Below are 11,908 nucleotides of genomic sequence, written 5' to 3' on the forward strand. Positions count from 1 at the left end.
TTACAATGGAAATGCAGGACATGGAAAGCGTGCATTACAGTCAAACAGATACTATCTACAATGTAAATGCAGGACATGGAAAGCGTACATTACAGTCAAACAGATACTATCTACAATGGAAATGCAGGACCGGGAAAGCGTACATTACAGTCAAACAGATACTATTTACAATGGAAATGCAGGACCGGGAAAGCGTGCATTACAGTCAAACAGATACTATTTACAATGGAAATGCAGGACATGGAAAGCGTGCATTACAGTCAAACAGATACTATCTACAATGTAAGTGCAGGACATGGAAAGCGTACATTACAGTCAAACAGATACTATCTACAATGGAAATGCAGGACATGGAAAACGTACATTATAGTCAAACAGATACTATCTACAACGGAAATGCAGGACATGGAAAGCGTACATTATAGTCAAACAGATACTATCTACAATGGAAATGCAGGACATGGAAAGCGTACATTATAGTCAAACAGATACTATCTACAACGGAAATGCAGGACATGGAAAGCGTACATTATAGTCAAACAGATACTATCTACAACGGAAATGCAGGACATGGAAAGCGTACATTATAGTCAAACAGATACTATCTACAACGGAAATGCAGGACATGGAAAGCGTACATTATAGTCAAACAGATACTATTTACAATGGAAATGCAGGACATGGATACTAGCTACAATGGAAATGCAGGACATGGAAAGCGTACATTATAGTCAAACAGATACTATCTACAATGGAAATGCAGGACATGGAAAGCGTAGCCTACATTATAGTCAAACAGATATACTATCTACAATGGAAATGCAGGACATGGAAAGCGTGCATATATGCAGCAACACAGACACTGTCTAAAATGGAATTGCAGGACATAGAAAGCGTGCATTGCAGGTTGCAGTCAATTCATAACTTCATGATTATATGCGTGTGATCCAATCATATTTTATTATGGCTTGAAAAGCGTGTATTTCGCAACATGCAGATTTTGTGTGCAAACACGTTTTACAGGTTTTTAAAAATGCTGGGTTATATAAAGGGTAGAAAAACGTTTTAATAGCATTCATAAAACATTTTTGAAAACGTGAAATCATTCTAACAGAATGTTATTTAACTATTGACAAAACATTTTGCAAAAATGTTTGCCCAACATATTTTACAATAAAGTTTCTTAAAAATTGTCTTCCCGTTCCCGCTTGTTTCAGTTGTTTTGCTTTTGTATGTCTCTCTTTCTGCATGCCTAAAGTTACTCATTTTGGTGTAGAACCAAGGACCTCCGTGAATGAATAAGCCTCAGATTTTTATACCGACTATCCCTATCAATGATCCCTTCTTTTTTAAATATTGTACTTTCATTAATTTTGTATACTTCTGTCTTTGAAAATGATAACTTACCGAATAAAGTCAATCAATCAACCAATCAATAATATTAATTTTCAATATTAATTTTATCTGTATCTTTTTATTATTATGATTCAATTCTCTTATTTATATTTTATTGTGTATTTTTCTAAGATGCTGAACTATATCGCAGTCGTAACCACGTTACATTATCCCGCCACAGGCAGCTACCCGTTTACCAGCTAAAATACTGCTAAATGATTAAAATCATCATGCATCAGAGTCTACGGGCAACGTCAACGTGAAGAACCGGCTGTATTCATGACATTAATGCATGATGCACAGAAAAAATGCGTAAGAAATATTTGCAGGCCGCTGTATTAAATGGAGATGTAGATGAGTTAATAAAGCCATTGCTGAAGCTCATAAAATGTTTCTAATTTTCGAGTGTCGATGTAAACATAACAATTGGAGATAAAACAAATAGTCGTTATCAACGGAGATCATAGTGATATGCAGCGAAGAAGATTTCTTGTTGTAATGGCGTCGGTCGGCGTAGATATTTGAACGATGCTTGACAATATTGCAAGGTAGGGTTAATATGTGCATTTATTGTAACACTGATGTCAGTTGCGGTGATTGAAATTAACGATTGCATTATTCTATTGACCGTTACTCGTTATTGTAGATGTAAATCTAAGAACATAATCATTGATTTTTGCTGATAGCTTGGCAACATTTAACGAAGCAAAAATGGCAATTTAAAAACACAAACCATTTTATGTAAATTTAAATTGTTATTTATTATAGTTCTTAACCAAGCACGATGGTAGCAAAAAATGCTTTATCCGATGTCTTATTGTTATATGTATAGAGAAAAGAGGGTACGCCATCTTTAGAAAATGTCATGCAATTTGTGGTTAAAATATTCTTTTCGTGGACATTTCATGACATTTTATTTCATCGTCACTGAATGTGAATGTCCATGTAAGAAATTCTCGCAAGCAGTTCATGTTACTATAATCATTTAATCTAATTTTGTACATATTTATCGTCTATGCGTATAACTCGTATAGGCCTACTCATGTCATTATAGAACAATGTGTGAACTTAGTGTGTTATTTGAAATTAACGCTTTAATTCAAATGAGTTAATTATCTGATACAAATATATACCTTTTGTACTCGAGGCTTTTGTAAAACGCATTGACCTGTTACGATTGAATAGGATCGATGTAAATGAGGATGAAGTCGATTTTTATATAACACATTATTATTATTATATTATTTTATTATTATTATTATTATTATTATTATTATTATTATTATTATTATTATTATTATTATTATTATTATTATTATTATTATTATTATTGTTGTTGTTGTTATTGTTGTTCATTATTAATTGTATATACAGCGCTTTGAACACTCCGTGATCTGTGGTAAGACGTCATATAAATACCAAAAAGTGTATTTATCATTTATTTATATTTTATTATCATCATCAGCAGCAGCAGCAACAGCAGCAGCAATATAGTATTTATTTATTTACTTACTTCGTGTCATATTATCTATGTCCAAGTAAGTTGAGATCTTATAGCTATGTATTATGTCACAGATTGTGTTTCAAAGGTCGTGTTTACAACATCATTCTGGCAAATATGTGTATATTATAAATTTTAGTCAAAGGTTTATAATAAATTAATGGAGTCACGTGGAGATTTCGCATTACTGCAGTTTCTTTTAATCGTCAGATATACATTTTATATAATTATGCTTTACGATTTAGCGAATTGCGAGTGAAAGCGATGGACTGTAGCCTCACAGAGCCTCAGTACTTGGTTGCAATCTACATTAACGATATCAATGTTAATGTGGTCTTGCATAGAATCTTGAGCCGAGGCACATCCACAGATATTATAGTCAAAAACTCGCACAAGCATTTTTGGTCCACAAACAAACAAACAAAAAACAAGAAGGAAAAAAACAACAACAAACAAACAAACAAACAAACAAACAAAAAACACGTTAAGTTTCTTTTAGTGCATTTGAGCCCGGGATTTGAGTGGGTTTAATTTGCATTCTCACTTTTTACTATTTCTATTCAGAAGAACATGATGATAATAATAATAATAACACTAATAATAATAATAATAATAATAATAATAATAATAATAATAATAATAATAATAATAATAATAATATTTAATTATATTAGTGATATTACAAGTAAATGGTAATTCAGGACAGAAAAATAGACTTGTAAATCCAAACACATTATGATTAAGTCCAAACATAAATGCTTATACTGATACACTGACAACCTGTTAAGCTGTTAGGACCACATCAGTTAACACGGTTTTAATTAAATGAACAGCAACATTAATTAGTGTTTTATTTGAAATTAAAAATAGAATTCAAACGGAGTTGCGAATAAACTCAATGTAATTACCTTGTCAAACATGTCAAATGTTTTTATATCATGTTATATGCACGATTGTCACATTAAGGACGGTGCCCTTTGGTATTTCGTATTTCAAAGAATACCATTCGATGCGTACACTTTACCATGTATATGTTAGAACATCAATCTTAAAGGCAATAGGCTTTTAAGATTGACGTTCCAACACATTATGTGATTTGCTTAACTGGAGGATCGTAAAATTCATCAAAATTCAAATGTTGGCACCATTGTTTAGTGTCATAGCTGTGCTAACATAGCCCGCTAGTGGTAACGCCGAAAGCCGCGTATTAAAGACAAAATAAGACATTCTACATACATTAATCTTGTTTAAATGGGGCTTCAACTTGTCAATACTGCTATTTTTCTCGTTAACCTGCACACACATTCCCATAAAAACACCAACCCACATACGTACTCACCCCCCCACAAACACACCCCACCCCACCCACCCCACCCCGACGCACCATGAAGGTTAAAAGGAAGGCAGCTTTTTTTTAGACGCGGGTAGACATATAATGAGATCAATAGTGCGCGGTGTTCCTGGTAACGGTTATAATACCCTGTGATACATGTACATAGAAATGTATACTCTCCCAAACTCACCACTTGCATTTCCATCAATACCGTACCTCCAGTCACACCCGCACTCCACACACTTCTACCAGTCCATCCCCCCCCTTCTGACACACCCTTTCCACGCCGCACATCCCCCAACAAATAAGCACTACGGTGGTGAATATAGTCATAATAGAGTTAGAGGCGTGCATGGCGCGCGATGGCGTATCTCAAGGGAAAGAGCACCTTGCAATATATAAATACATATATGCAACCACAACTCACAAACACCCTCCGAGGCCCCCCGAGCACCCCCCCCCCCACCCCCCCCCCCCCTACACACACGCACCCCACACCCTATGAGGATTGTACAAAGGGATTTAACTGAACAGATAAATATGGTCAGGTTGATAGTGCATGGATAACGGAAAGATCACCTTGCAAATTATATGCACAGAAATGCACCCCTCGTGTACACCACATTCACCAATATTATACAAATTCCACGTGGGCCAATATCATATCTATTATCAACGGCATGTGAAAATGATAAATTATGATACTTAGCGTAATTACTGAACACTCTTCATTTTTGTTAATCCATTACAGATACTGTTGCCATGGCTGTTGACGTACATCGCAATTAGCTTCAACAAAGACTTTATTGTTAGTACAAAGCAACTCCAGTGACTATATATCATGAAATACTGTAAAAACTACAAGAGAGATCGTGTTCAAATGATACGTCATAATGACGTCATCGGATTTCATTACTCAAATGAATGCAATGTCTTCACTGCCATCGACAGTCACTAACTCCACACCAACAACTCTGGTTATTACCAATCCACAAAGACCTAATTGGCAGATTGCATTGGAGATTTTCACGGCATGCCTTCTGTGGCTTCTCTCTATATTCGGCAATGTCTTGGTCATTCTGGTCGTCCACCGGAGTAGAAGACTACAAAGTACTACCAACTATTTTGTTGTCTCTTTGAGCTTTGCAGATTTATGTATGGCACTCCTTTGCATGCCTTTTATTCTAGGTCGTGTGGTAGCTCACCAGTGGTTGTTTGGTGTATTCATCTGTAAGTTGGTGCGTTTTCTACAGTATATGGCTCCAGGAGCAACTGTCTATGTTCTTCTAGCAATCGGTGTGGACAGATTCTATACCATAATATACCCACTTAGCTTCAAGATCACAAGAGGTAAAGCTAAAAGAATGATTGGTATCAGTTGGATTGTATCTGTTATCTTATCATGCCCTGCGTTTTTCTTTTTCAATCTATCGAACGTTGGTAGTAGTTGGGAGTTCTGTGATACTTTCATCAGCCACCATACGGCAGGTGTAATGTATACCGCCTTCATCGTCCTAGTAGAATATCTGTTACCATCCGTATTAATAGTACTCATCTACGCCAAGATTATCAAACATATCTGGAATGTTGGCATCAGTGGGAGGACAGTACAAAGAACAATGAATGCCGTACCACGAACAAAAGTCAAGACAGTTAAGATGCTGATGATTGTCACTGCTGTCTATTTCTTATCCTGGACTCCATTTTTTATAACTCAACTAGTATACAGCAGTTTAAACCCTCCTTATGTGGATCCCACTATTTACATTGCCTGCGTATGGATTGCATTTGCTTCCAGTGCTTCGAACCCAATCATTTATGCTTACTACAACTCAAATTTTCGCCGAGGTTGTAAGGAGGTATTTTGCATGTCCACAATGCGATGTTATCGTAGTAACACATATGCTATAACAAATCCGTCAAGATTCGCGCGTAAAAACCACGTGGGAATTGCACCTGGGAGTATCGATATGAACGGTACTTCCGCGAGACCAGTATCACCGTATAAAAGTTTTGATCGGGATGCTAATGGGGACAAAAAGATGGCGTGGCCACTACCTGCTGGAGGAAGTACCACCTACTTATAAGATTTGATCAGATCATAGGGTTTAAGCAGAGTTTTTAAGGATATATCAGTAATGTATTGTCTTTTAAAACGCTACACGTATAGATTGAGTGTTTGCCAAGTATGGACCAAATAACGATATAGGATTAACCAGGCATAATCTAAACATTATTTATCCATACTTTCTAAACACTAATATGCGATTTCAAACGCTTTTAAAGTACAGTAGGTTCATACGTAAATGAGATTGAAAAGATACTTAGTTAGACACAACTGACTTTCTATATACTAGTTAAAAAGTATTGTAACATCGGTGACAAAAGAATAATCGCAAACTGTAAGTTCAATATTCATCCAATATCGTGTCGATTTCACGATTACGTACACTTGGTGGTAATGCTCTCTGCATGGAAAAGTAAGATTATGCTAACCAATGGGATAAAGGTGCCACATGTGGTAAGATCAGTGTGCGCCAGTGCTTGCAATAGCGGAAAGACGGAAATCTGTTTGAATTCAGAGAGCAAGAAATTATACATAACCACAAAATATCCAGATGCATTTACAATGGTCACAGAATGGTTTAATTGGCAATTTGGCATGCAAGGTATCAGGAAAATGGTGATGGAAGAATGAAGTGTCGCGTGAAAGAAGCCTTGTAAAAGAAGGTCACTCTGCACTGCAGATGACCTTGAATCACACCAACAACATTAATTGCCTTGTGTGTTCCTGATACCTTGCAGAAACCAATTAAACCATTTGGCCACCAATCTAAAGGCATCTGGACATTTTGTGTCTAGAGCGCTGTGTCTAAAATTTCCTCGTCTCTGCGTTCAAACGGGTTTCCATTATTCCGCCATTTTAAGCACTGTAATACGTTTGATGTCACCACAGGTGACACATTCCGTCACAATTGATTAGCCCGATCTTGCTTTATTTCGTTCAAAGAACGTTATCACCCATTCAATACGTGCCCGGAGTATACGTGATGTGAACATGGTGATATCAACAGGATATTGAATAAACATACAATGTGCCGAATCCAGCGATGTTGCAATACTTTTGGCCAGTGTGTGTATTAATTTCGAATCTGAGGTGAGGATACACTTAGTTTATGAGTTTGATTTCAGCAAAAATATGAAGGAAAAAAAACATTATTAGTAAATCAAATAAATTGAAGTGGTGCTAGGGACCGTGGAGATAATTCAGAGCTTGACGAGCCACGGACCCATCGGATTTATGGATACGTCAAATGCTTAATTGGGTGAAAATACATAATTATTCCCATTGGAAAGCAATGGGATTCTTCGGCTGTCTGACAAAATCACCCAAAAAGGATTCAAGTCTTTGGCCACGTACAGCCACTGCAATACAGGTACCCCAAAATTGTACTAGAGGGCAAAATGGGAAAAGACCACGCGATGAAGACCCAGAGAACCTGCCAAGAGATGGATGCACTTTTGAAACAAGAGTTATAGCTCAAACATCATCTCTCTAGCAGGAGCATGAATGCTGGTCAAAGACCGAGTATGGCATGGAATCACCAGATGAGATGGTAAGAGTGCATTAGCATCCGTGCCGACGCCTTAGATACAAGAGAGATACTAATTTGGCGAAGTTGACCTATAAATCTGTTTTAATACCTAGTGGGTGCGTGGCATTATCATACCATTTCCCTGCGTTAGCTGCGTACGACATCTATTGCATCATTACAGAGTTTGTGTCTGACAGTACAGGGAGTCTCAATAAAACGATACCCCTTTTATGCCAGGTTTCTTTAGTCAATGGCAGAATTTAAAATATTTGTTGCCGAAATAGGAGGTCGCAATTTGATTGACGCTAACTTTTTGGAAATTGGGGACCCCCTTCCAAAGAAAATGATAGCCCCTAATATTGAAGTGTTGGGGATTATCATGGTATCTACAAGTTATATCAGATCGCGTGAATATCGCTATAAAATGAGGGTAGCTCATATCAGATCGTGTGTATGTTGTTATCTACTGAAGATAGCTTATCAGATCGTGTGAATGTTGCTATCCACTGAAAATAGTACATATCAGATCATTTGAATGGTGCTATCTATTGAAGATACGACATATATTATTTGAATGTTGCTATCTACTGAATATAACTCATCAGATTGTTTTAATGTTGATATCTATTGAAGATAGCACATATTGATCGTGTGAATGTTGTTACCTACTGGAGATAGCTCATATCAGATCGTGAGAATGTTGCTATCCGCTGAAAATAACACATATCAGATCATTTGAATGGTGCTATCTACTGAAGATAGCATTATATTATTTGAATTTTGCTATCTACTGAAAATAACTCATCAGATTGTTTTAATGTTGATATCTATTGAAGATAGCACATATAGATCGTGTGAATGTTGTTATCTACTGAAGATAGCACATATCAGATCATTTGAATGGTGCTATCTACTGAAGATAGCATTATAGTATTTGAATGTTGCTATCTACTGAAAATAACTCATCAGATTGTTTTAATGTTGATATCTATTTAAAATAGCACATATAGATCGTGTGAATGTTGTTATCTACTGAAGATAGCACATATCAGATCATTTGAATGGTGTTATCTACTGAAGATAGCATTATAGTATTTGAATGTTGCTATCTACTGAAAATAACTCATCAGATTGTTTTAATGTTGATATCTACTGAAGATAGCTCATGTCAGATCGTGTGAATGTTGCTATCTACTGAAGATAGCTCATTTCAGATCATTTGAATGTTGCTATCTACTGAAGATGATTCATGTTAGATCATTTGAATGTTGCTATCCACTGAAGATACCTCATATCAGATCATTTGAATGTTGCTATCTACTGAAGATGATTCATGTCAGATCGTGTGAAAGTTGCTATCTACGGAAGAAAGCTCATATCGGATTAAGTGAATATTGCTATCTACTGAAGATAGCATATCAAATCATTTGAACGTTACTATCTACTGAAGATGAATCATGTCAGATCATGTATAATGTTACTATCTACTGAATATAGCTAGCATATTAAATCGTTTGAGTGTTGCTATTTACCAAAGATAGCTCATAACAGACCGGCATACAATGCTTTATACAAAAAAACCCAAAAACAAACAAAATAAAATTTTGTAAAACGGCAACTCACTGCCGCGCGCGGTCTCCATCTCGGGGACGTCAACGATCTTAATTTTCACTCATTTTGCCTAAATTGTCATATCTCAACGACGTAAGATGCTAATTTAACCATTTGTTCGGCATTTCTTTCAAAGACAATACAGTTATGAATAATATAGTGGCCTATTCTGACAATTGAATTGACAATTGACAATAAATAAACCAAACAAAAAAGCGGTCATTTTTATTGAGACGCCCTGTATATCTGCTTGATTTGAGTCCCATTGAGATAATATAATGCATTTATCTAAAATGTGAACAAACTAATATTTAAATCATGGGTCGAATGTCTCTCGTACGTACCTTGAATCCATTTTGACAAATGTACTGCATTTATATCGGTGACACGTGAAGTAGCGTTGCCATGGATATACTTAAGTAAATGTACGTATTTAAAAAAAAAAATCACAGGATTCTATTCTGTTGAATTTTATTTCAGTTCAAATCTAGCATGTCAAGTGAGAAGTATTTATTTATTTTATCATCTACAAATATATTGCAATATGATCATTTATATTACTGTTATATCTTGATTACATTCATAGGAGCTATTCAAAGATCAAATGTGACAACAGTATTTTATACATTTTACAAAATTAATGTGCATTCCGCGTGTACTTTGTTTTAATGCTAAAAGCTTTTCACAATGGAAACGCCTTGTGATAATAATAAAACCTAAAATAGCCTTCAAAGTAAATGTAATGCCAAAGGTCTAGTGTGATGTACAGGCAGGCGGCTTGTATATTTGAATTACATAAAATTATGGTTAAAAAATAATGAACGCTAAGATTTTCACTAATTCTGTGTATGTAGCATATGAACAAGGATCTTGATACTATATAATTTAAGCATTTAACCAAAGATTTATATTTATGTTGCCTTATGCAATCTGAAATTATAAAATATCATGATTTTTTTCACCGTTGGATATTATTAGCAACAAATGTGGCCATATCTGATCCACAGGATCTGATTCATTGACAGTTTACTATCATTAAATTGAGTTACACACTAATAAGAAAAAACATGGGGAATATATTGGTCACAACTGTAGCTGTTGAGGAAATGATCGTACAGAGACTCTAAAAGAACCAATATAGTTATACCATCTGTGGCGTGACCTTATTCACAAAATAACAGTGTTCAATTTCAGGAGAAAAATATTAATTAAAACAACACTGAAATTTACCAACGAATGCTAACTAAATAGGAGTTGGTTAATTGATATTTCATTTCTAGTATGATGACACATTTGAGTACAATGCTGGTGAATTCAACAACCCTCTAAAATTCACTTCACAGAGATCAGTATTTGACGATATTTTGTACAAACATAATAAGCATTTGCTAAATAGCATGGCCAATAGTGTAAGGTATATTCAAGATTACCATGCTTACCATGTTTTTACAAAATATTTTCAAACATGGATCTCTGTGAAGTGAACAATTTCAAAGGGTGGCTGAATTCGACAACTTTGTACCAAAATGTTGTCCCTAATTTTCTTTAAAGCTAAATACACGTTGCGATGCCTGCATGACCCAAAGAAGTATTCTTGCAAACATTTATTAGAATATATATGTATGTAATTTCAACACAAAGCGTAAAGGAACAACTTAATTGATAAAGTTCTAAGTGCAATAACATATGCAAAATATTTTTAAAAGAGTAAAATCAATGTATTTAACAAAAGCATTTAAAATCCTGATATTAAGAAAATGTTATATCTGTATTATTTTGTATCAAGTGCTGACATTATTATTAAAGAACAAAACCAAACCAAGGCATTGTGTTATTTGTGTGTTTTATCTCCTTTAGTTAAATAAGTCTAGCTCTAGCTCATTTGCCATTAGTTTGTTACGTAGGATCCACTTCCCTCTTCTTTGTTTACTCGTTTCATTCTGTAATAACACAGACAATTCTGTAAAAACAACCAGGAAAAAAACCAGCATAATTTTGTTTTAAGAAACGGACAATTCTGCAAAAAATGACATTCTGTAAAAACAAAAACAAGAAAATTGCTGGCAGCCCAGCAGTTTCGCCGGTTTTTGTAAATATTTTAACAGTGTACAAGCACAGAAAGACGATAAACCCATCACATGGTCAATCTATCAATACCTATATATACCATATTATATTATTTATATTTCAAATCGCACAGTTGCATTCCACGGACGCATTGTTCTCAGCATGCAGTCAGCCAAGAGCAAAGGCGACATCAAGGTAGACTTTCCTGATATTGGATGCTCTCACTGATAAATTAATCTCATTAATCACAACACCCACACAAACCCAAACCTTAACCTAGGATATTCTCAAACATGCATGAGTAAATAAATAAGTAAGCACAAAAAGACGACGACACATTATACAGGGTACATTTATAGATACCGGAAAATATATTTATATCCATCGCTCGGTACATGTTCTCAG

At 35.2% G+C, this 11,908-nt stretch overlaps 1 protein-coding gene across 1 annotated transcript; it reads left to right on the top strand.

Moving 5' to 3' along the window:
* Positions 1–1,649: 1,649 nt before the first annotated feature.
* On the top strand, positions 1,650–6,921 carry LOC140155815 (probable G-protein coupled receptor 19). The gene is made up of 2 exons (XM_072178799.1): positions 1,650–1,943; positions 4,981–6,921. Exon 2 carries the CDS (start codon positions 5,123–5,125, stop codon positions 6,314–6,316), a length of 1,194 nt encoding a protein of 397 aa, XP_072034900.1. The 5' UTR covers positions 1,650–1,943; positions 4,981–5,122; the 3' UTR covers positions 6,317–6,921.
* The last annotated feature ends 4,987 nt before the right edge of the window (positions 6,922–11,908 follow it).

This window comes from Amphiura filiformis, chromosome 6 (assembly GCF_039555335.1).
Source record: "Amphiura filiformis chromosome 6, Afil_fr2py, whole genome shotgun sequence".
Lineage (NCBI taxonomy): Eukaryota > Metazoa > Echinodermata > Ophiuroidea > Amphilepidida > Amphiuridae > Amphiura > Amphiura filiformis.

Coding starts and splice junctions, on each gene's coding strand:
- LOC140155815 (XM_072178799.1), top strand. CDS start 5,123: ATGACGTCATCGGATTTCATTACTCAAATGAATGCAATGTCTTCACTG.